The sequence below is a fragment of the Macaca thibetana genome, chromosome 1 (genome assembly GCF_024542745.1).
Source record: "Macaca thibetana thibetana isolate TM-01 chromosome 1, ASM2454274v1, whole genome shotgun sequence".
Taxonomy (NCBI): Eukaryota; Metazoa; Chordata; class Mammalia; order Primates; family Cercopithecidae; genus Macaca; species Macaca thibetana.
Genome location: NC_065578.1, coordinates 211,875,665 through 211,902,853, shown reverse-complemented (window position 1 = coordinate 211,902,853; position 27,189 = coordinate 211,875,665). Strand labels below are relative to the sequence as shown.

The 27,189-nt window shown below is 40.1% G+C and overlaps 1 protein-coding gene across 1 annotated transcript in view; it reads right to left on the bottom strand.

The window, feature by feature from the left end:
* FMN2 (formin 2) overlaps positions 1-27,189 on the bottom strand; it is a 405,197-nt gene that overhangs the window by 17,378 nt on the left and 360,630 nt on the right. The window contains 1 exon segment of the mRNA XM_050770753.1: positions 21,462-21,611. Within this exon segment, the coding sequence (XP_050626710.1) occupies positions 21,462-21,611 (150 nt within the window).

Below are 27,189 nucleotides of genomic sequence, written 5' to 3'. Positions count from 1 at the left end.
GATTTCTTTTTTCAAATAGCTCAGAAAAGTTTTGTATTACAGCCAGTGAGATATAAAGTTAAGCTCTATTGGTTCTAACAACACCGGAGTTTATGACACTTCTCTAGCCAGGATGATGTATATGGATCATTTGTATCCTATTTTTTTTTAGTAAGACTTTTTTGGTCAGGCTATGGGGTGAGGGAACTTAAGGGCTATTAAACATAGAAATTAGTTTATAGAGAGTTTATGCAATTTCCTCCCTGTAAAACTCATAAAAGAGTACAACAAAGCTATTTGTATCATAATAATTTGGTATTATGCAAGAGGAAGAATGGCTTAATTAAGGAATAAGACGTGGGGAGATACAAGTCAGGAATGAATCAAGGAAACACACATATTAAGAGAGAACAAAGGTCACAATTTTTCCTTTACTGGATCATTTCTATCCAGTGACAGATATGCTGTTTATCCCACCACCAAAAATAAACACAAAAACAAAACCCTAATCCCTTTGCCCTCCTGCCAGCCTTCCTTTCCATCGTGACCCTTTACATATACAAACGCCTCAAGAGCGTTACCTAGAGTCACTGCGCCAGCTTCCTGGGCTCCCAGTTAATCAGAAATCTGTCCCTAACCACTCAACAGAGACTGCTCTTGTGGATATCACTCATTCACCCACGATCCCGAATCCAGAGGTCAGTTCTCAGTCCTCATCTCTCTTACTCTAGCACTAGCAGTAGTGTGCACGGTTCTTCCTCGATGCCCTCCTTATTAAAGGCCTGACCTCACTTGGCCCACTAGGCTACATAGTCTGGCCCCAGTGCTCCCTCTCGGAATTCTTCTCTTACCTCGCAACTCTCACTCCTGTTCCAGTCACTTTGGACACTTGACTAAACATGCTCCTTCCTTGAGCTTTGCATGCGATGCTCGATCTGTCTGGAAGGTTCTTTCTTCAGATATCCACTAGCTTATTCCCTCACCTCCGAGTCTCTGCTTAGACATCAACTCAGAGGCACTGTCTGGGTAACTGAAATACAATAAACCACCTCCCCTAGCTGTCTTCTCTTTGCCCTGCTCTGTTTTTCCTTGGAGCTTCACTCTATACTTATTGATGGTCTGGACCTCCCTTCTATAACGTAAGCTCCACCAGGGCAGGAATTTGGTTGTATTCACAGCTCCACTGTCTGGTATAGAACAGACACTTAGTAAGTACATACTGAAGGACCCCAGGGAAGTATGCGGACAAGTCATACATTCGTAGTGAAGCACGCGGAAGTGGTGCTTACAGTTTGAAGAATGCGGAAGGTGGCAGTATGGGGAACGATTAGAGAGGAAAACGGAAATTGGAATGAAAATGCTTTTGATTTCCCATTCCCCTAATGCTTCCTAGATTTGTCTCAGGATATCCATTCCTTAGAGAATCTACCTGAGGTTGGGGAACATTGATTTTGAAGTAGTCCAGCTTCGAGAACTTTTCCCAGAGCAGGAGGTGTGAAGAGTCTGGCCTGACGACCCTGGGAAGTGGTGAGAAGTGAGAGGTGGAATCTGTTGCATAAATCATAGTACCAGTGCTGGAACAGCTGAACTATCAGATGATGAAGCCCAGGGTGAGCGGGAAGCTAAATGAATCAGAAAAGTCCAAGAGACTCCAAAACAATGAACAGGACTAAGGATTTATGTCAGGGCAACAGAAAACCTGGTAGAATCTTCCTAGTTAACCTTAAATATCAGATTTATTACATGAACAAATGATTGGATTTATCTGTGTGGTTCTAGACAGAGCAGAACGAGGGCTAGTGAATAAATGGTTCAGTCGGCCAGCCATTCATTCTATCATCCTTTACCCCGAATTCTTAGGGCTTAGATGGATTCTGGCATTCAGAATTCTTCCGCCGGGCAGGTGGCTCACGCCTGTGATTCCAGCACTTTGGGAGGCTGAGGCGGGCGAGTCACCTGAGGTCGGGAGTTCGTGACCAGTCTGACCCAACATGGAGAAACCCCGTCTCTACTAAAAATACAAAATTAGCCGGGCGTGGTGGCGCATGCCTGTAATCCCAGCTACTGAGGATGCTGAGGCAGGAGAATCGCTTGAACCCGGGAGGCAGAGGTTGTGGTGAGCCAAGGTTGTGCCATTGTGCTCCAGCTTGGGCAACAAGAGTGAAATTCCGTCTCAAATTAAAAAAAAAAAAAAAAAAAAAAAAAAAAGAATTCAGAACGTTTCCAATATCAGACAGGAATATGGAGCATAACACTATCAAAAGAGTCTGACATAGCATGGAAAAATCAAACACATTGACATTTCTGTAAGTATATGAACATTCACACTATAGAATGAGTACAGACTATACATAGCCCCATGAAAGTTGAGTTTCGCTGACAGATAAATTTGCCACAAAAATATGAATAAGCTTTTGGTTTCTGAGGTTTTTGGGTCTCAAAATTGTAGATAAGAGATTATGGGTCTGGACTATAAAATTAGGATTGAAACTGTATCTATTATAATAATTATCCCCAAAGTTTGTAGACTCCATTATTCCTGTTAGAGAGGTCACAATCAGGGAGAAAATGACAAATGGTTACTAGTGATTAAGAATTTGGATATGAGCATGTCACTCTTAGCTTTTCTGAGATCATTATGCAACTTATTATTATTTTTGAGACAGAGTCTTGCTCTGTCACCCAGGCTGGAGTGCAGTGGCGTGATCTTGGCTCACTGCAGCCTCCGCCTCCCGGGTTCAAGCAATTCTCCTGTCTCAGCCTCCTGAGTAGGTGGGACTACAGGTGGCTGTCAGCACGCCCGGCTGATTTTTGTATTTTTATAGAGATGGGGTTTCATTTTATTGGTCAGGCTGGTCTCGAATTCCTGACCTCAGGTGCTCCACCCTCCTCAGCCTCCCAAAGTGCTGGGATTACAGGCACGAGCCACCATGCTCAGCCTATTATTATATATTTTTTTAGAGACAGAGTCTTGCTCTGTTGCCTAGGCTGGAGTACAGTAGCATGATCATAGCTCACTATAACCTCAAACTCCTAGGCTCAAGTGATCCTCCCACCTCAGCCTCCTGAGTAGCTGGTCGTAATAGCAGTAATTTCTAAAGCACCAATGGTACTAATTTTAATAGCACCTTTGATAAGCTATTCACTGTGTTGGGACTTTTGCACTTAATATCATTAGCAGCCTCAATACCATCTTCAGCAATTGTTATCTCAATTGTAGTGTGCCTCCTGGTGGCACACTACAGGCATATGCCACCACACCCAGCTAACTTTTTATTTTTTGTAGAGATGGGGATCTTGTGATGTTGTCCAGATGGTCTAGAACTTCTGGCCTGAAGTAACCCTCCTGCCCCGGTGAGCCACCACACCTGGCTGAAACTTGCTTTTAATAATTATTAATGAACAGTAAAGTACATCTTATATGGAAATCAACACATTTCCTCTTTACTGTCATTCACAAGCTTTTCAGTGGTCATGTTCTCGCCTCTCTTAAGCTAAGAGATTGTGCAGAGTCCTTGGTTCTCATTTGAAGTCCTGGGACACACGAGTGGATTGTAATCAGTGGTAAAGTGTGTCGGGAGTGATTTGACTTTTTTTTTTAACTAATAATAAATAAAGTAGAGAGCTTTTAAACACAGGAGCCAAGCTTTCCTCTTAATAACATCACTTTGCTAACTTGGGTTTGTATTCTTTCCCGAATGGTTGTGTCATTTCCAGTAACTCCTCATCTAACTATCTGTCCATTCATTTGTTGGCCCATGACATTAAAAAACAATAGCTTTCCCACCTTTATCTCGAATTTGCCATAAATATTATGTAGTCTCAAGTTCAGGCCCCATACCCTGTGCTCTAGTGCTGCTACTTGGGTCTGGCTTTCTATTTTAAATGCTCCCAGCTCCTTCTCTATTCCTAACTCCAACCTCTGTGTTTCTATGCTATGTTGACAACTTTGCTTAACGCTTAACTAACAAGAACAAGATGTGTAAAGAGGGCAAAAGAGGCACGATCCTCGTCCTTTAAAAGACCCCAACACAACACTACTGTAAATAGGAGATCTATAATCTAAAGGATTGGAAGCCATATATATTTATTTTTTTCTTTAGAGTGAGAGTCTCACTTCATCACCGAGGCAGGAGTGCAGTGGTGTGATCTCAGTTCATTGCAACCTCTGCCTCCTGGGTTCAAGTGAGCCTCATGCCTCAGCCTCCTGAGTAGCTGGGATTACAGGTGGGTACCATCATGTCCAGCTAATTTTTGTATTTTTAGTAGATACAAGGTTTTGCCATGTTGGCCAGGCTGGTCTTGAACTCCTGATCTCAAGTGATCCACCTGCCGCCACCTCCCTAAGTGCTGGGATTACAGGCATGAGCCACCATTCCTGGCCCCAAAGCCATATCTTAATGAAGAATGATGCTCAGCAAGAGTAAGTTGATTTGGTGGAGACCAAAAAAAAAAAAAAAAAAAAAAAGAGAAAATGCCGTGATTGCTGTGGATCTACAATGAAGAAAGCACAGGGTTCCATGGTAATGATATCTTAAGATACTAAGTGGCGGATCATGCTGCTAATACAAAAAGATATAAAATCCCTCATAGAGAAGTTATTTCCGGTGACTTTTACCTTCTATGTGTTCCATGCCTTCCATTTTTAAGCACCATTGTTCTTCCTCATCTCTATGCTTCATTAATATACCCACTCTCATTCTCCTCCTTTTCCAAGCTCTTCCTCGTTCTGTCCAGTTCTTCCTCACTGTTTTACTCATGGTGAGAAAAACACTGGGCTCATTTGTAATAATAGTAGTAATTTCTAAAACACCTTTGGTGCTAATTTTCATAGTCAGCATATGTGAGGAACTATTCACTGTGTTGGGACTACTATACTTAATATAATTAACAGCCTCAATACCATGTACTTTAGTGATTGATATCTCAATGGTTTAAATTAGAAAACTGAAGCTGACTAAGATTAAATAACTGCCCAACGTCAAAGGGCTTATCATTGGTAGTGCTTTGAATCATGTTTGGGAATACAAACCTAAGGAAGGGTGGTTGGTAGAATAGAATTATGTGGGGTTTGGCTTCTATGAATTTATTTAGTGCTAAATCTTTCTCATGCTAAGTTTATTGCTTTTCAAACAACGTTAATATATTAATGATCATGGCAGCAACTGACATTAACTGAGAAGTTTCTATACGTGAAAGCGTGTGCTAAATGTTTTATACTCTGTGTCTCCTTTAATTTACTCCAGGAATTCGGTGCCTCTAGTACCTTCATTTTACAAATGGGGAAACAGGTTCAGAGAGTACATTAAGTTGTCAAGGGTTACACGGGTGCTGTCAGAGATATATATCAAATCCAGGTCTTTTTAACCTATAAGCACGTGCTCTTACTATGTACCTTATTCGGCCTTTGAAAAACGAAAACATTAAGAAAACTAATCAGAGGTTGTAGGAAATAAACTTGTGTACATACTCAGTATAGAATTATGAGTGCTTCTGTCATAAAAACAGCACATGAATTTAAGAATGTATTAATATCTACAGCTAGTCAGATGTTTAAAATGAAAGCTACTGAGTTATCTGTGGGCACCTGAGATTCTCTTAACTGATGAAATCTCTTAACTGATGACATACTTTTTTCTACTACTTTTTCTACTTGTTTCATACTTCTTCCTTTTTATGCCTCATTTTATACACTTCCCCCAAACACCTGGAAAAATTTGATGTGGCCAAATGGAATTTTATCAAACTTTCCAAAAATGTTCAACCTTAAGTCATAGGAATTTGAACCCTAGAGGTTAATTTTTAAAAATAATCCCATCTCGTAAAGTTAAGATCTATGAATACACTTTTATTTCTGACATAATTTTTGTAAAAATATATATTATCTAAATATAATGATCATTAGAATATTTTAAAGATTAAAGAGGAGTTTTACCTCTGTCCTTTTTCCTTGTTCAATAAATTCAGAGGCTCATCTCTCTGAACGATTTTTTCCTGACTAATTAAAGGAATGGGGATTCTTGCCTGTCATTCACTTCTGGGTATTTGAAATTCTAAATGAATGCCTAAGTCATGAATGTTCCAATATATTCTTTTGAAAAAGAGTGAATGGCTATTTAACTAATTTTTTTTTTTTTTTTTTTTGAGACAGAGTCTTGCTCTGTTGCCCAGGCTGGAGTGCAGTGGTGTGATTTCGGCTCACTGCAACTTCCGCCTCCTGACTTCAAGTGATTCTCCCGCCTCAGCCTCCTGAGTAGCTGGGACTACAGGCGAGTGCCACCACACCCGGCTAATTTTTTGTATTTTGAGTAGAGTCGGGGTTTCACTGTGTTAGCCAGGATGGTCTCGATCTCCTGACCTTGTGATCTGCCCACCTTGGCCTCCCAATATATAACTGAATTTTAAGTTTTTTTATTTTTCAGAGTGATGGTAAATGCAGCCCACTTTAGATGCCCATGTTATAAAATAAGAAAAATATTAATAGTGGTAAAATATACAAAGCAAAATACTAAATCATTACTATAATGACAGATATTATCTGTTTATTTAAAACTAAACCCAACACTACACTTCCTTCATGTCTCATTGCTGGGTGCTGCTACCCACTATTTTACTATATCAGGCTTATAAGCACACTTTCTTCTATTGCTCTACTAGTTCTACTCCCGGTGACTCCTAATTTAGTGGAGACAGAGGTCATCGTTAGGTGAATGAAAGTCAGGAGATGAGGCCCCTCTCGGGGAGCAGGCAGGTGAGCCTCTCTAACACGGCCTGCTGGCACTTCATCCTGGGAACACTCTGATCATCTCATCTCCCAGCTCATCCCCAGAACCACTGCGGGGCAGAATATTGTAAAGCCCAAAAAGAGTTGGTACTGACCTAATGATGCCGGTTCTATTCTGCTCACAGCAAAACAGCTACAGACTTAGCCAACACACCTGTAATTCTGTCCTCCTCAAGACAAATACTTTTTTTTTTTTTGAGACGGAGTCTTGCTCTGTCGCCCAGTCTAGAGCGCAGTGGCGTGATCTCGGCTCACTGCACCCTCCGCCTCCCAGGTTCAAGTGATTCCCCTGCCTCAGCCTCACGAGTGGCTGGGATTACAGGCACCCGCCACTGCGCCCGGCTAATTTTTGTATTTTTAGTAGAGACGGGGTTTCACCATCTTGTCCAGGCTGGTCTCAAACTCTTGACCTCGTGATACACCCGCCTCAGCCTCCCAAAGTGCTGGGATCACAGGCGTGAGCCACTGCACCCGGCCAAGACAAATACTTTTAAAAATTAACATTTCCTTACAAAAAACCAGACAACTTGAATCTGCATCTGCCTCCAAGGGATAGGGCTGAATTCCCTTCTGACTGTACAGTAGCACAAGGATACCTTTGTTGTCCTCTTAACCTTGATTTTCTTTTCTTTTTTTTTTTTTTAATTTATTTATTATTATTATACTTTAAGTTGTAGGGTACATGTGCATAACGTGCAGGTTTGTTACATATGTATACTTGTGCCATGTTGGTGTGCTGCACCCATCAACTCGTCATTTACATCAGGTATAACTCCCAATGCAATCTCTCCCCCCTCCCCCCTCCTCATGATAGGCCCCAGTGTGTGATGTTCCCCTTCCTGAGTCCAAGTGATCTCATTGTTCAGTTCCCACCTATGAGTGAGAACATGCGGTGTTTGGTTTTCTGTTCTTGTGATAGTTTGCTAAGAATGATGGTTTCCAGCTGCATCCATGTCCCTACAAAGGACACAAACTCATCCTTTTTGATGGCTGCATAGTATTCCATGGTGTATATGTGCCACATTTTCTTAATCCAATCTGTCACTGATGGACATTTGGGTTGATTCCAAGTCTTTGCTATTGTGAATAGTGCCGCAATAAACATACGTGTGCATGTGTCTTTATAGCAGCATAATTTATAATCCTTTGGGTATATACCCAGTAATGGGATGGCTGGGTCATATGGTACATCTAGTTCTAGATCTTTGAGGAATCGCCATACTGTTTTCCATAATGGTTGAACTAGTTTACAATCCCACCAACAGTGTAAAAGTGTTCCTATTTCTCCACATCCTCTCCAGCACCTGTTGTTTCCTGACTTTTTAATGATCGCCATTCTAACTGGTGTGAGATGGTATCTCATTGTGGTTTTGATTTGCATTTCTCTGATGGCCAGTGATGATGAGCATTTTTTCATGTGTCTGTTGGCTGTATGAATGTCTTCTTTTGAGAAATGTCTGTTCATATCCTTTGCCCACTTTTTGATGGAAAGCTGGAGGCATCACGCTACCTGACTTCAAACTATACTACAAGGCTACAGTAACCAAAACAGCATGGTACTGGTACCAAAACAGAGATATAGACCAATGGAACAGAACAGAGTCCTCAGAAATAATGCCACACATCTACAGCCATCTGATCTTTGACAAACCTGAGAGAAACAAGAAATGGGGAAAGGATTCCCTATTTAATAAATGGTGCTGGGAAAATTGGCTAGCCATAAGTAGAAAGCTGAAACTGGATCCTTTCCTTACTCCTTATACGAAAATTAATTCAAGATGGATTAGAGACTTAAATGTTAGACCTAATACCATAAAAATCCTAGAGGAAAACCTAGGTAGTACCATTCAGGACATAGGCATGGGCAAAGACTTCATGTCTAAAACACCAAAAGCAACGGCAGCAAAAGCCAAAATTGACAAATGGGATCTCATTAAACTAAAGAGCACAGCAAAAGAAACTACCATCAGAGTGAACAGGCAACCTACAGAATGGGAGAAAATTTTTGCAATCTACTCATCTGACAAAGGGCTAATATCCAGAACCTACAAAGAACTCAAACAAATTTACAAGAATTAACCTTGATTTTCTCTTTGCCAGGTATAACCATTAGCTAATTCCACACAACGCCATGGTGGAGGTGGCTTGCTCTAGGAACGGTCTGCGCGCCCTTTTTGAAAAGGCAGAAGCGGCATCTTTCAGGATGACCCTCCCTCTATAAGGCACAGCTATCCAGACAGAACTTTATATAGCTCAGCATCAAGTTTTAAATCATTCAAAAAAGAAATGTGCAAGGAGACATGCCAGCCTTTCTCCAGAGAGAGATCAATGAGCCGTGGAGCCACACTGGCCAGGAGCACGTTCTTTCATCTAGATACCGAGCATGACGCTCGGGTGCCAGCCTCACTGCTGGCCCTAAAGGAAGGGAGCGACCTCTGTAATCAATCAGAGGTGGAATGTGGCCGGCCCAGGTGGGAGAGGATGGAGACAATGCTAAAAGATTAGTTAGGGAATGTTTAGTATTACCAACAAGATGAAATGACAGACGAGGTTGATTACATAAAGTTTTCAGACTTAGAAAGACATTCAAGGTATCTGGGATCCTTGGTGTTTTATTACAAATCTTAGGAAACAAAAGCAAAGTAAACCAAAACAGAATGAAATGAAGTGAAGATGCTCATAGGCTTCATGTAAGACAATATTCACAGGGATTGTGCAGATAGATAATATAAGTAATAAATTATAGTTGTAATTAGAAAGCCTAAATTGTAAAACAAAAATGTTTTACATCATTTTAGGAATTATATTAGGTGTAATGCTGTTTTCATTTATTTGGCTCTGCAGAATTACTACTCTTACAAAAATTGCAAAATCATAGGTCTTAAAACACCAAGAATTTTAGAATTGAATTTTGATGTGATATTATAATAAGTATATAAGAAATGGGGAGATAGTGGTCAAAGAATACTTCTAACTTTGAGCCCTAAAATGAGCAAGTGTAAAGACCTAATGTACAGCACAGTACCTATTATTAATAATATGTATTGTACACTTAAAACCTGCTAAGAGAATAGATCTTAAGTATTCTCACCGCAAAAAGTTGATGGATACATTAATGCTTAATTGTGATAAGCACTTCACAATGTATATCAAGACATCACATTGTATAACCTTATACATATTATATTTATTTGTCAATTATGCCTCAGTAAATCTGGGAGAAGAAATAGCATATATACATAATAATTTAAATAATGATGATGACAATTGACACATCCCTTTAAGGAGGAACAAATTGTGTACAATAGCTTTTCACATAAACCAAAGAACTCCAAGCTACATGATCCTAATTTGCCACGATGATTGTGGTTCAATCGATGGAAACTTGAATGAACTAGAAATGTCAATATTCAAGACCGCACTGTAATTCTACAGCCAGTTCTTCAGCATCAGCATGGGTAATCTTCACTGGGTATCTCCTCACGAGTAGGCACCATATCAAAGGTCTGTCTTTAGTATTGTCTGCCTTAAACAAAAGTTTCCTTTCCATGGGCTTAAAATTCTTTCCATGACCTAGTAGCTGCCCATGGTTCAAGTTTCTAAGGCCAACCTTGTATGGCAAGCAAAAAGCCTGAGCAGTAACTCGGTCAGAAGGCCGTGGAGTGGGGCCCAGTGTCAGTGAGCAGAAAGTCACAGGAAAGGCAGGGGAAGTGGGTACCAGGGGGGATAGGGATTCTGGAGATAATGTAAAGTGTTCACTAAACAGAAGTGAAAGATGAAAATCTTCACCCATAGCAAAGACAGACTCATTCATTTTCCTTTTACGTACTTTAACCACTTTTTTTTTTTTTTTTTTTTTTTTTTTTTTGAGACAGGGTCTCACTTCCATCACCTAGGCTAGAGTGCAGTGGTACTATCTCAGTTCACTGCAGCCTCAACAGCCCGGACTCAAGTGATCCTCCCACCTCAGGTCCCCAAGTAGCTGGGACTACAGGAAGACGCCACCATGCCCAACTAAATTTTGTATATTTTGTAGAGATGGGGTTTTGCTATGTTGCCCAGGATGGTCTCAACTCCTACACTACAGCCATCCGCCCACCTTGGCCTCCCAAAGTACTGGGATTACAGGCGTGAGCCACCCTACCCTGCCAGTTAACCACTTTTTATCATATTGAATTACTATTTTTTTGAGACAGGGTCTTGCTCCGTTGCCTATGCAGGAGTGCAGTGGCGCAATCATGGCTCACTACTGCTTCAACTTCCCATGCTCAAGTGATTCTCCTGCCTCAGCCTCCCAGGTAGCTGGGACCACAGGTGTGCGCCACCGTGCCGAGCTAATTTTGGTTTGTTTTTGTAGATACATGGTTTCCCTATGTTTCCCAGGCTGGTCTTGAACTCCTGGGCTCAAGCAATCATCCTGCCTCAGCCTCCGAAAGTACTGGGGTTACAGGTGTGTGCCACAGCACCTGACCAAATTATTTTTTTCTCAGTATTTATCTCTTTCCATTAGCAATAAAGGTCCTATGTATTATAGAAACTTGAATAATAGGACTCCTCCCATGGAGATTAGATTTGAAAAAGTTTATTCACAATAGATGAATAATTGTTCAAAACACACACACACACACACACATATATATATGCATACATATAGTATTTTTTGCATGTGTGTATATTTTTAAAACATGACTTAGATTTCCTGACATGGGTTTACACCGGGAAAGCACCAGCCTATTTCATCACTACAGAGTCGAACTACTGCAAATTACTAATTATCGAAATTGATGATGATCTTTTTGATTCTGGAATGAGCTGTGCAATTTTTTAAAAAGCTTTTTCCAGCAGATTTATCTCCGAAATTCTGTTTAGCTAATAGTCATGTTTGTAGTTACAAGATTTGCTTTCCTTGGGTACATACAAAATTACTCGGGTACAGGGGAAATAGTAGGAATTGAGCCAGGCAGGAAGAAGAGGAACCAATGTCAGATTTTTCAACACTGTGAACACTCTGAATAGAGATAACCGGAGGTCATCAGTATGTTCAATTGTAGTCCACTTTTCTGCTTAGAACTCTAATGTAATACTAATGTGTGAATTCTACTTAATTCTTCTTTCTACCAAAACAGCCTTATTGAGCTATCATTCACATAGCATACAATTCACCCACTGGACGTGAATGTCAATTTTTTTTTTAGTAGATGCATAGGTTTGTGCACCCCTCTAAAACCATCTAAGTTTAGGACATTTTGTACCCCCCAAAAGAAACTTAATTTGCAGTCACTCTCCATTTTTCTCCCTTTGTACCCAGTGACTCCAGCTCCTTACAAGGACTAATCTACGTTCAGGCCCCACGTATTAGGTTGGTGCAAAAGTAATCGTGGCTTTTGCCATAAAAGTAATGGCAAAAACCGTTTTGTATTTCCACCAGCAATGTATGAGAGTTCCACACATTCTCATCATCTGCAACACTTGTTACTGTCTGTCTTTTTGATCACAGCCTTCCTAGTGAGTATGAAGCATATCTCACTTTGGTTTGATTTGCATTTCCCTGAGGACTAACAATGTGGAGTATCTTTTCATGTGTTTACTGGCCATTCTACTTACATTTTTAGGATCATTTTCTTTTCATTCTCTGTCCAAGACACCTGAATATTATCTAATTTTTTGTAGGTCCTATATCGAAACATATATTCTCAAAGTACCTCAATACCGATGTTCATTCTTGGTATCCAACCTCTTAACATCCCCCAACACATACACACCCAACACATGCTTTCACAAATAATTGCTTTTAAAACTGAGCTTAATGCCTTATTACAGCTGCTTTGATGATCCATTTGCCCTAAGGCTACTAATGTTTAAGTGCAGAAGAAACGCTTTCCATTTTTCTAAAGTTTCACTCCCCCTAATGGGAACAGGGGTAGTGTGTGAAGCTGAAATCCTTAAGTCGAACAGGAGGAGTGTGTGAATGTGGAATTCCTTTGCCCAAAGGTGTCAGAGTTAGCACGGAGCATGTCATGCTGGGAATGAACCATGGGGAAGCCTTTGGCTCCTTACATTTTTGATTATCTTAAAAATCCAGGCTCTAGCAGAAGACCACACAAACCTAACAATTTGTTAATTTGATATTATTCAAATTCAACAGGTCTGTACTTCCTCTAGCAGATTATAACCATTACATCATTTGAAAGTATCCTAAAGAAATTAAAAATTGCCCCTGAATCATCTAGCTTGAATAGGATCTTGTTTTCGGCCCACATAAGCCACATGATGTTATTTTTTAAAGGAGTAACTTTAAATATCTTCACTCCAGGAAGTATATTTTGATCCAGGTGAGTTCTACTGCAAACTTTGCTAAGACATCAAAAAACCCTTTTAGCAAATGCTGAAGGGGAATAAAAATTTCTCAGATACCTTACAAGTGTCTACAAACTCATTAAAAGATGCTACAATGTTCAAATCCTTACCAAACTAAAAACATCTTTGGACAAGCCACGTTCTTAGCTCTTGGTCCGGATTCTCTAGAACTACGTACTGAGAGTTTCTTCAGTTTTTGAATTGAGGATTTTGAAGATCTCCCAAAGTTTTAAAAACATCTCTTGGAACACGGCAAGATAAAGAAGCAAACGCAAAGCCCTTTCCCAGCTAATCTTCACCTTAGGCCCTTCCATTTTTTGAAAAGAACTGCATTTTACAAAGTAAATATCCTAATATTCAGGGTTTCATATCTTTTCTTAACCTCAGCTTTTTTTCTACAGCATTTTAGAAGAAAGGAAAACCCTGCTTGCTTGATCTCTAGCACCCTAGTGAATATTAGCTTTTCAGTATCTGAGCTTACATTTACCATTTTCTGATTCCCAAAACTGGTTCATCCAGGAACCTGTGAACAGCAAATCTATGTAGATTTTCCTCCAAAATATATCTCAAATCCACCTATTTTCTACAATCTTTACTGCCTTCACCCCAGTCTGCACAGTCCTAGCTCTCAATTAGGTCACTAAAATAACTTCCTAACTTGCTTTTACACTCTCCACTCTCCAATTTACTACCCATTTGGCGGCCAATAATCTTCTCATTACATACATCATATAAGGTTATTTTCTCTCTGGGAAAAAAACACAAAACCCTTTGATGGCTTCCTATTGAATGCACAATAAAAGTCAATGTTTACCACGACCTACCAGGGCCTGAGTGCTCAGGCCCCAGCTTGCTTTATCAAATTCATTGCATGGCCCCCATCTTTCTTGGGAAGTGCTCAATCTTTCCTGCCACATTACCGTGAACATCCCTACCGTGTGTCTGGAATGCTCATATATTACATTACCCCCTCCCCACTGTGCCCCTTCACAGGGCTGCTCCCTTGATTCTTCAGGTGTCCACAGCAATGCTGCCTCTTCAGAAAGGCCTACTCTGACCAGCCTCTCTAGATGACCTTCCTCCCTTTGGATTCTGCAAGATGACTCCCTGTTTGTTTTCCTCATAGCACTGATTTCAGCTTGTAACTTAAATACATGCTTACTTTTTGTTGTCTGCTTCTCTCATGAGAAGAGAAAAGATCCAAATGGCCAGGAATGTTGCCTATCACATAGTAGGGCATACATATCATAAATAATTGTTGAATGCATTACTTACTGTTTTAATGTGTATTCGTTATTCCAATACATGAATACAGATAAATCTCCACACACCCTCAGCCTCCACTGGCCACTATTTTGACTGTCCTGTTCATTGACTCTCCTGCCAAACCTTTGGTTACAGAAAGTTGGCACTGAGAAGAGGATTTCTTTATGGGTCATTTTTCTAAAAATTGATGCCTGAATGAAAAGGGTGAATGGTTGGCCAAATTCATTTATCAAGCAATGCAAGAATGCTACATTGCAGCCCAAGAGGCAGGTTCATTTAGGTATCCAGCAAGTACGTTATTGCATAAGAATAAACTTTCCTTATCTCCATTCTTCAGCTGCATTTTCAATTTCTTTGAAAACGGTCTCTTCCTTCTTAAACTTACTCCAATAATATCATACATAAATCTGAACATACAGCTCACTTGAATACAAATCAATTATGGAAACAGAAATGTTAACAAGGCATGAGGGGCTCGCCAATGGAACACATAACCTTCTAAGGATAAACATTCCAATTATTTTCCTCTAATTACAGGTTTCAGCTGGGCTGAAACAAGACTTCACTGCCACATGCTTGTGCAATTAGAGAAGTAGCTATCCTTTCTCTTGGATCATCAAAGACTACCTGTCTCGAAGTAAAATAAACTAGTAAATTAAGTTAGACAATACTTTAAACATAACTCTTACTAATGTCATGATTTATTAAATTAAAATATCTCAGGCCAACTAAAAATGAAATAATGATAGGCCACAATACACACTATGAGGTTTGGGACCCAGTAGCCAGAGCCAGATCTTCTTCTTGCCTAAAAGCCCTTAGCTCTCTGGACTGTCTGTGAAAATCCTACACTTGCTCCACGTTCCATGTCAAAAGTCCTCTGGGCAGAATTCCTTAATCCTCGCTCCTGGTTCCTCCCACTGCATGATACACCAACCAGTGCTATACTGCTAGCTCGAAGAAGACGAGACTTACATTTAATGTACTTGAATGTCTCACTGTCCAGTACGACTCCATATGGAATCAGTGAATAATCACAGGCAGCTTCACATGGTTATACAGCTGAACACTCATCCTGAAAACTGAGTGCAACTTTCACTAGAGCAAAGAAAGAGGTGATGTTGTTCTGGAAGCCTAACCCTCCTTTCCCAGGACCTGCACCATAGCCTCTCAATCAGGGTAAAAAAAGACACACATTCTTAATCAATCTGTACCTCTTTCTTTTAATTAATACAGCTCTTGTTATCCTAGCTCCACAGAGCCTCATTAGTGGCTAGGTGACAGTCATGCTAACGCCTTCCTGAAAATAAGAGACGAAGACTGCCTATTTCCTTACCTACTACAACTACGCTCTGTGAGACCTTCGGGAAATGCTTAGAAGAATACATGTCAGTCTCCCTTCCCATCTTCTGGTGAATACAGACACATTGAATTTTTTCTTTTTTTTGAGCTGGAGTCTCACTCGGTCACCCAGGCTGGAGTGCAGTGGTGCGATCTCGCCTCACTGCACCCCCCACCTCCCAGGTTCAAGCAATTCTCCTGCTTCAGCCTCCAAAGTAGCTGGGATTACAGGTATGCACCACCATGCCTAGCTAATTTTTGTATTTTTAGTAGACACGGGGTTTTACCATGTTGGCCAGGCTGGTCTTGAATTCCTGACCTCATAATCCACCCACCTCGGCCTCCCAAAGTGCTGGGATTACAGGCATGAGCCACTGTGCCCGCCTGACAAATTGAAATTTAAAAAAATACATACTTGCACATGTTTTGTGTTGCTCAGTGATGACAAGTTTAGATTATTTTTTCAAAAAAGGAGGATTTCTTACTAACAACTGTACATGTCTAGTTCCAAGTAGATGAAAAAGTAATTTTTCTGACTTGTGACAAAACCAGTGGGTCACATGATTTGTGTCCATTGTATCACATAGTGTAGACATGGAGGGATAGGTTACATGAACATTTTCAAACTAAAGTTCATCCTTGGACTCACAACCAAGATATTTTGCCTAACCAAGAATGTAACTGAGTCACAGTAATACTTTGTTTTTACAGACTATGTTCTTAAGATGCTTAACATGCCTTAGCAATGTCATATCACCTTGTAGGGAGCCATGACCGGGATACTATTTTTAATTAAGTGATGGAAAAACAGTATAGGCATTCAGAAGGTAGATACTGTGCTACATACTTCAAATACATTATGTCATTTAGTCCACATGATAACACTGCAAGATCGTATTATCATTTCCATTTTACAGATTAGGAAACTGACTCTTGAGAAACAATTGACTTTCTATGATTCTGGAGCCAGTAAGTGGCAGAGCTAACTTGGAAATCCAAACACATTGGCTAGAAAGACAGCAGCCCTATCCGACACAGATGTGTAGAAATTCACTATTTCGAGAAATATATCAACCAAATCATATGAGTCATCAGGACCAAGTAAGAAAATAGAGTTATTATTATCACTCTGTAATCAGACACAAATTAGAAATAGTGGGCATAAGAAAAATTTAGACAGGATTTAAAACCTTCATGATATTTTTCAATCTATACATATCAAACTAGTCCAAGGAAAATTCTATCAGAAAAATTTCAAGGACACCATTAACACCATCTTTCAGGTTATTTCTACCATGCTAAGACATTTTGCTAATTACATGAGTTACTTTTAAAGGCTTAATAAATTAGGCCAGATTATCGTTTACTTTTTTTGGGGAAACTGTTCTTCCTTCAAAAGCACTGCTCTGAAGGGAACTGTCAATCCTGGTAACGCTCTGCTCTCACTTCAGGATCAGGTTTGTGAACTGCTAAGCTAACCACAGTACCACCAGGGCTGATTCAGAGATGGACACAATTCATTCGGCGTTCCTCCCTGGCACTTTTGCAGATGGATATGGAAACTGCTCTCTTCTCCTGGGTTATGAGAATATAAGCCATGGCAGTGGCTGACAGCTAACGAACAGCCTAGGTTGCAAGTTAAAGCTAAGCTCCAGAGGAGTGGTAGGTTGGGAAGAAAGGGTGAGAGAAAGAAGAGGAAAAAGAAGGAGAAAGAATAGAGACAGGACGTTTAAAAAGACACATGGATCACGGAAGAGACAGGTACAGACACACGCGGCTGACTGACCCCACTCACAGCAGGCAGAATTCTGCATTCAGGCCTCCCACAGGCAAGTTCCACTCTCGCCCTTCTGAGGTTTGACTGTCTAAACAAATAAAATCTCTCTCTCTGTCTCTGTCCCTCTCTCCTTTTGCTTTGAGGTGTTCAGAACAGGGATTTTATTATCTACAATGATCAACTCAAGTTATGCAAGAAAACATGTTTCATTACTTTACTAGGCTAAGTTCTTATTTCCATGTCTGCGCAATGGTAATGATGCAACAAGTCAAGTCAGCAAATACTTATGGAGACACAAAGAGGGGAAAGGCGGTGTGGCCCGTGACAAGTGAGGGCTGTACCAGATATGAGGACACTCATCCCACTGAGAAAGACCCACACCGAGGTCTTTCTCAGAATAAAAAAGACCAGCATGCAAATATCTAAAATTAATGGTATAAAATCAACATATTGTTAGGCAGTATAAGATTAGCCATTGAAGAAAACAGGCTGATAGTAAATAGTATAGGAGTACAGAGGTGAGAAATAGGTTGGAGAACAGCATCCCATTTTAAGTATTTGTAATTCCGCTTGCGGTCCTACTCGCACTGACAGTAACTGTACAAGAAGTTTCACACTCTTAAATGACCCCACTGGTATTTCCTATCCATGTCCTGGGGCATTCAAAACATTTCTGAAATAGTTTTCCATTTAACTATAGAAAATATAATATAAAGTTTACACCAGGCCAGGTGTGGTGGCTCACGCCTGTAATCCCAGCACTTTGGGAGGCCGAGGTGGGCAGATCAGAAGGTCAAGAGATGGAGACCATCCTGGCCAACATGGTGAAACCCCGTCTCTACTAAAAATACAAAAATTAGTTGGGCGTGGTGGCGCACGCCTATAGTCTCAGCTACTCAGGAGGCTGAGGCAGGAGAATCGCTTGAACCTGGGAGGCAGAGGGTGTGGTGAGCCAAGATCGCGCCACTGCACTCCAGTGTGGTGACAGAGCAAGACTCCATCTCAAAAAAAAAAAGTTTACACCAAAGTAGGGCACAGGTGTGCATTTGGGCAGTCAGATAGGGCGCCAAGGGCTCTGTGCTTGCTTTAAGGCTTTGCTGTCTTGAAATTATTAATTTTTATACAAGAAATTCTGCATTTTCATTTTTCACTGTTTCCTAAAAATTACATAGCTGGTCCCTCACTAAGGAAAGGAACAGGACTGTTGTGCAAACAACTCCAACCAATGGTTTTCCTTTTCAAGCAATCTGGTTACCATTTCCCAAGAGGGTAATAGATTTTGGAAGTCAAAAGGCAAAGCAGCGCTCTCACCTGCCACGTGTTCTTCCTTAGCCTTTTATTAAAAGCAAATGATTTAGAAAACTAAGTCTGCAGTCAAGAGCACTTGTAAACTGCCAATTCACAACACTGCTCACATGAATGTCAGGTCACCAAGTGTGAACCCAAAGCCCATCACATAGTTTTAGGATATGACAAGCACAGGATAAAGAATTTTAAAAACGGATCTGGCTGATTTTATGAGATACTTAGAGAGTGAAGCAAAGCTCATTCTGGGCATGTCAGCTGCACACAATGCCACCAAACAGTGGGTTGTTGTTGAAAATGTCATCTAGAAACAGTTCTATCTCATGGAGCGTGTGTTAGATGGGACTCTGAGAATGCTGTCGTGGGGCATGTATTAGACAGGGCTGTGAGGATGCTTAGGGAGCAAAGCAGCTGAATGAGTCCATCTCAACATTTTCTCTAAGTAAGCATCTCACCAGCTTATATTCTGGTCTATGCTAGCAGAAGAAAGCGAGAAGGAGGGTGTCCAGCATCCTTGGCCTAGGACCTCCACGACAGGATCAAGCCATTCTCCGACTGCGATGCACTTGCTTACGTGATGTGCATTGGACCAGCTACTCCAAAGCGACAACGTCATCAGTCCTGTCTTGTTGATGTCTAAAATCACACTGTTTACACTCCCATTGAGGACTCTCATCTTAGATATGATGAAAATCATCGTGCAAGGGGAAACACGACTCTTTTCATTTTGAACCTTAGTGTAAATAAGTTTCAAACCCTTTTCTAGGGGACCAGGTTTAGATTAGAGGTAAAAGGAGGAAGGTAGGGACTTAGGGAAGGGCAGGAAGGGAAGTTCTGTGTGATGTGCTAGGTTTAAGAAAAACCTTCCACTTTACAATTTTCTGAACTGTGCAAGCCTTTTTTGGTAAATATCACTTAATATATGACTTAGTCTGAAGGAAAAGAAGAGTGATTCAAATACACTTACTTTTAAGCAATTATCTCTTCTACCCCACCTGCATAGAAATTTCACTAAAAGCTCTCATCTTTTATGTTAACACCTACTGATGCATTTGGAAGTAGAATAAGCTCATTATCTTTAAAGTGCAAGTTTAAAGTGTTTTCCTTCTGTTCAAGCCATTTTCTTTTTCCACCTACTATTCACTGAGGATAGTTTCTTCTGTGACACACCTATGGATCTAAATAATTAATTATAGGAGTAAGTGCAAGTCTGGCATAGTTTACAGGCTCAATAAATGTTATCAATTAATTCATCTAGTTTAAGGAGGTATCAAAATCGAATTACAACTGAAAGCAAGGTGAACAACCATGATATCGTGTATAAGCAGACCAAAGTGAAGACAATAAGCAAAAAACAGCAGAATTTTGTGAACAAAATTTCTCAGGATGTAAGTTTTCTTTTCTTTTCTCTTTTCTTTTCTTTTCTCTTCTCTTTTCTTTTCTTTTCTCTTCTCTTTTCTTTTCTGACAAAGTCTTGCTCAGGATGTAAGTCTCCCCTCCCCTCCCCTTGCCTCCTCTTCTCTCCTCTCCTCTCTCCTCCTCTCCTCTCCTCTTCTTCTCCCCTCTCCCCTCTCCCCTCTCCTCTTCTGACAGAGTCTTGCTCCGTCACCCAGGCTGGAGTGCAGTGGCACAATCTCAGCTCACTGCAATCTCCGCCTCCTGGGTTCAAGCGATTCTCCTGCCTCAGCCTCCTGAGTAGCTGGGATTACAGGTGCCCGTCAAAACGCCCAGCTAATTTTTGTACTTTTAGTAGAGACAGGGTGCTTTCGCCAAGTTTGCCAGGCTGGTATCGAACTCCTGACCTCAAGTGATCTGCCTGCCTTGGCCTCTCAAAGTGTTGGGATTACAGGCATGAGCCACCGCTCCCGGCCCACAGGATGTAAGTTTTCTAAAGATCTAAAGTAAAGTTACTGTTAGTGATGTTAGGAAGCATATGAATTGGTTTGGCATTATGGCTTGCTTTATAGTATAGCTTCTGTTTCCCTTTATTTTCCCACTAGACGCAGCTATTTGGGGATGCCACCCTGACAGGGCCAGCATTCTTCATGACTTAATATGTAATATGCCTCTATGGAATTTCATAATCATGGAGACTTTATTCCATATACTGAAGAGGGGACAGTCCCCTTCCTGAAAAGATTTATTTTAGAAAGTATCACACAATTCTACAAGAATCTTGAAAGGTCTTTTAAAAAATATTGACATCTGTGTTTCTTGGTGATATCTGGATGAAATTTTGATATGAGTGGTAAAATGACAATAGCCCATGAACTGAGCAAACTATTCCTTTTACCCTTACAGACTTTGCTATCTGTTCTTTGAAGTGAGTGCGTCTGCCATTGCAGCAGGGTTGTTCAAGCCTTCTTACGTGGTCACTTTGACATGATTTCCTCCTGACAGAAGTTGTGTCACCCGACAGTGGTCCTGGCAAACCAGCACCCCAGCTTCTCTCTGTAGCGTCCCAGCTTCTGTGCTGACTCTTCTTATTAAAACTCCACATTTTGCCAAATGTCAGCATCCTCCTCAACTTGCTATCCCAGGTTGAGGGCCATCTAATTTTTTATTCAGGCTATGAAAATTGGCAACCCCCGTGGTGCCACACCTAATAAAACACCAGTTTTAAAATGCCATTGTGCAAATGAAAATACCTACCTCTCTTGTAGAAGAAGTTTGTTCTCTTTCTTCCAGAAGTCTTTAAAGTCAGAGCTGAATTCATGCCAGATACTGAAGAAAGCATTTGGGGACACCTCCTTCTCTCCAAGTTTTGGTTTCATGAAGAAATACGCCGTAGTCTCCAAAAAGCTGTCAAAGCATACACACGCAAGAGCATAAAAACCATGATTACTTTCCAATATGGGATAGCCTTTCTCTATCCAAATGCTGATTTTATTCATGCACAATTATTATTACCAAGAGGACTCAAACTCTTCAAGCACCAACATTGGCTCTCTTATGGTTTAATGTTAAGAGTTTTGGATACAGATAGTAGCAGTTGACAAGAATCCTCCAGGTACTAATAACTACCCCTTGACCAATTCTATTTCAAAATTAATCACTCTGTGTTGGACACACTCCAGAAATGAACTTGTCATCAAGATGAGACATATTGAAAGTGGTGGGCCTATACTTCCTTTCTAAACTCTAAACAAATGAAATATCAACCAAGTGTCCCCAAACTAATATGTAGTCCATATTTATATTATATTGCTTATACACTAATTGCCTTCCTACATTGTTAGAGGGAATAAAAGCAAGAGTCCCAGGAGATGCTGACAAAGTCTCCCGTCAGAGACCACAGTGCTATTATTGAGTAGAGACCAATATGGCAGCCAGCACCGTGACAGTAGATTGCTCAGGGCCAGTTTTCAGAAGGTGACACTCAGAGGCTGCTTAATATTACAGCTATATGGAGCTCAGAGAGTTTCAAAGTGGTTATTTGACAAAGAACATACCACTAGTAAATGGTAGGTTTCTGACTTAACAAAAGTCTTCTAGTGCCATGAGTGATGCCCTGAGAAGAATCCTGACCAATACAGTCAATAACGCTGAGGCAAAAGGACTGGTTAGAGAAAAGTCAGAGATGCTGCAAAGGGGTGGCACGCAAAGAAGCTTGTCTTTATTTTTTCTTTCTTTGGCCTGGGGCCAGCACTATTTCTGCTCTACCAAAACTCAAGTTTGATCTACTCTGAAGTAGAAATATCAAAGGCAACTTGATTTTGCTCAGTGACAAAAAGTATGTATGTATACATATATATACATACATACCCTAACATATACACTTACACATATCTCTGTGTGTATTCAGCTTGCCATAGCTGATTTCAAATGTCTATTATGAAAAACAGTATGAGCATTAAAATACTGAGTGTTTTTTTTTTTCTTTTTTTGAGACAGAGTCTTACACTGTCACCCAGGCTAAAGTGCAATGGTGCAGTCTCGGCTCACTGCAACCTCCACCTCCCGAGTTCAAGCGATTCTCCTACCTCAGCCTCCCGAGTAGCTGGAATTATAGGTGCCCACCACCACGCCTGGCTAATTTTTTAAAATACTGAGATCTTTAAGTTGAGTTTGCTCAGAAGGTAAAAGAGTTAGAGCATCACACGTAAAAACAAACATTCACAGCTATGGCTAATCTGCTGTTTTTAAGCTTGCCTATGGCTGTCTCCGAGCAGCAAGATTCCCAGGATATCAGCTTTTGAAGTTCTAGGCAGAGATGACAAGACTGATTTGATCAAATGTGTGGATCTCAGGTATTATATTTTTCTCCTTAGTTAGCCTACTAGAAAAATGACACAGTATGGTCAATTAAACCTGAGAAAGAGTCAGGCTGTGAAGTGGATATGCAACGTGAGAATCTGGCTGCCACGAGCTATGGTAGTGACATTAGAATGCATCTAGCGGAATGTGCTGACGGCGTCAGAACTGCCCGGAGAGTAGATGGCAGAGAACACAATAAGACATATCTGGGTCATATTTTATTACAACTGATAACAGAAACACATACATGCCTTCTGGGAAAACTGGTCATTTTCCTTATATACCTAAAAAGAATGTACGACCTGTTAGGCTGAAGTTAGGTCTCAAGTCTTTTCTATCCGTTTATTCATTCTCCTCATTGCTCTGGTCTTTGAACTTCATAAAACTTATTACAGAGCAAGTCCATCTGTTTGGGTAGCCATATGTAAGTTGCAATAGCTAGTTCATCCAGTCAGCTATCTTGCAGCATTTTGAAAGTTTTATCACTAGGTTGCATGGTATCAAAAGCAAAGAATGTAAGATTTAGAATGAGATGACAAGGAATATTGAATCCTACCTCTATGACCAGCTATATGAGCAAACCGTTTAACATCATTGTGCCTCAGTTTTTCCACTGTAAAACAGAGATTATCATAAACAGTTGTTTTGAAGTCCAATGGGTAAAAATGAATTGCCAAAGTATTTGTTGAATGTGTCAACACAAAACAAATGTATTTTATATTACATATGTTATATTACATATGCTATATATTTTATATTGCCTATTAAATAAATATAAATATATATTTCCTAAAAATATTCTCTAAATTATAACTAACTCAACTGGGGCTGATTTATGAACAGATTCTCAGGTGATCATGTTCTCTGAAGAATTTTTTTTTTTAGTTACCAGCAGGCACGAAAGCTTCCGATACTAGTGATAATCATTCTAATTATTCAATAATTTCTTCTTGGCTCTGTTATACAAAGCACATAGATTTAGGCAGGTAATTTAATTTCTGAGCTTCAGTTTTTTTTCATCTGTAAGTAGAAAAAAATGCCTGCTTTTCAAGGTTGTCATGAAGATTAAGTAAAAGTACCTTGCAAGTTATAAACTGAAGTAGTAATATATGTATTCACCTTAGAAGAGGCAAAAATTTTTCAATAAAAAAATTGTTCTTTGTGTAAAACTTTAAGAACATGTTAGCCAAATGAGTATCCAACAATTGATTTAAAGTCAAATGTGAACCTGATTACTGGCATGAGTCACAATAAAAAGAAACTTTTGTCGGTAGCTATTTCTTCGGATGTGGCCGTGGTGAAAGAATAAGTGTACCTGAGTATGTGACGTAGAGTGTCTAGAAGAATTATCTGAGGATCACAAGTGCTGTCTCAACTGTACACTGCCACCCTACTCCCTGAAATAAAGTGTAAATACTTAAAAAAAAAAAAAAACAAGCAGCCTGTAATCCCAGCACTTTGGGAGGCTGAGGCGAGTGGATCACGAGGTCAGGAGATCGAGACCATCCTGGCTAACACTGTGAAACCCCGTCTCTACTAAAAAAAAAAAAAAAAAAAAAATTAGCCGGGCTTGGTGGCAGGCACCTGTAGTCCCAGCTACTAGGGAGGCTGAGGCAGGAGAATGGCGTGAACCCGGGAGGTGGTGCTTGCAGTGAGCCGAGATGGCGCCACTGCACTCCAGCCTGGGTGACAGAGTGAGATTCCATTTCAAAAAAAAAAAAAAAACAGAAAAAACAAACAAACAAACAAACAAGCAAATAACAGGACAGTAATTTCTACAGATTATCAAGGTATCTTTTATGCCAGAGGCATTTTTGGTTATATAATCCTGTCCAGCATTAGGTAGCCCTCAGCAAATTCAAACTTGCATAACACGAAAGAGAGCCATTTGGGTGGTGTGTGGGAAGGGTAAACTCCATCTTTTCTGAATTATTTCCTTCTTTTAAATCTGAAACCAGGAGGATCCCAGCCACCATACAGCAACACGGGATTCACTACAAAAAGACAGACACCTTACCTAGGACCTTCCTTAGTACACAGGCTTTTCTGTGAGACTCCCTCAAAATGACCCTGGCACATGAAGAGGTAGTAGTTAAAAGATGTGCAGTTATTTAAAAAACATGCAGTGATTATAATAACAGATAACTCCGGATGTCACTGAAAAATCAACATCCCTCTGTTCTGGACTCTCAAATGGTTCTTCTTCGAAAAGATCAACACCACACGTCTTTTGCTACAAACATCAGACAGTACAAATATACTTCTCGGCAATGGAATCAAGGTACCTGCAGAGCTCTAAAATGACAGCTACAGAAACAGAATCATGTTGGAATTTCTCTGAATCCCACACAAAAATGGAAAGAGCAACTAATATTAAAAATCAGAGCTAACAGGAAGATATCTACAAAGACCTAGGTATCTAATGTCCCCAACAAAACTTAAAATTGGCCGGGCGCGGTGGCTCAAGCCTGTAATCCCAGCACTTTGGGAGGCCGAGACGGGCGGATCACGAGGTCAGGAGATCGAGACCATCCTGGCTAATCCGGTGAAACCCCGTCTCTACTAAAAAATACAAAAAAAAAAAAAAAAAAAAACTAGCCGGGCGCGGTGGCGGCGCCTGTAGTCCCAGCTACTCCGGAGGCTGAGGCAGGAGAATGGCGGGAACCCGGGAGGCGGAGCTTGCAGTGAGCTGAGATCCGGCCACTGCACTCCAGCCTGGACGGCAGAGCGAGACTCCGTCTCAAAAAAAAAAAAAAAAAAAAAAAAAAACAACAACAACAACAAACTCAAAATTACAGCTAAGGACAAACTACTCACGACATAACACCCACATAGTAACAACATCTGTAGAGGAGGAAGCAGAGAGAAGCAACAGGAAATCTCTCCTAAAAGCAGGAAGAACCCTCAAATTACAAAAAAGGTAACCTGAAAAGAGTCAGGGCTAACTTGAGAACTGTGCTGAAACAGGAATAAGTTTTACACAATTGAGTGCATGGAACAAAAGACAGGATGTATAGTAACTTCTGAAAGGACTGGAAGCAGTCTGGGCTGTATGAACTCTTAGTATTGACCCAAGAGAAACTCTCTTTTAGGGCTAAGCTCTGCGTTGAGAGAAAATGCTGAGAGTGGAATTCAAATTGTGCAGAAAAAACTCAAGAACAAAGAAAATAGAAAATGCAGGTAAAATGCACTTTTTAATGTGCAAAAGCAACAAAAGAGGAAACTCTAGAGCACGAAAGTTAGAAATGTTTTCCTCGCGCATCTATTCCTCCTAACACTTCAGTAAAATTAATTTCAAATAAAAATGAGCAAGATGAAAATACTGCAGTGGAAAAAGCTACGTAAACACACTAACCATAGCAAAGTTGGCCTGGTTTTATTATCCAAGTAGACTTCCAAGACAAAGAACATAACCAGGGTGTTATTTCATAATTATAAAAGCATCCACATTATCAAGAAGACATAACAATCCTAAAGATATGCATCTAATGAAACAGTTTCAAAATTCATGAAGCAAAAATTGCAGGACTAAAAGGAAAAAGAGACAAAATCACAATCAAATTGGATATCTTAACACCTCTTTCTCAGGAGTCAAGAGAACTAGATTAAAATATCACTAATGACACAGAATAGTTGAACATTATTATCAAAAACTGACCTAGTTGGCATTTGTATCAATATTCTCCCAATCAATATTCTACCATTATGATCAATGGTAGAATATACAAGAGCACGTGAAATATTTATCAGCATAGACCAAATGCTGAGTCATAAAACAAGTCTCAGTAAATTTCAAACTGAAATTATACAGAGTAAGTTCCCTGAGCACAGGGGTATTAAATTATGAAAGAACAAAAATAATATCTAGGTAATATACAATTTGGTAATTAAGCAAACCTGTGATAAATAACTCACGGATCAAAAAGAAATCCTAACAGAAATGAAAAAAACATTCCAAACTAAATAAAAATAAAAACAAAAAAATCAAAATATATGGGATACAGATAAAACAAGTACTTAGAGAGAAATTGAACTTTGAAATGAATATATTAAAAAGAAATCTGTAAAATCAATTATTTAGACAACCAACTCAAGAAAATATAAAGGAGCAAATTAAACCCAG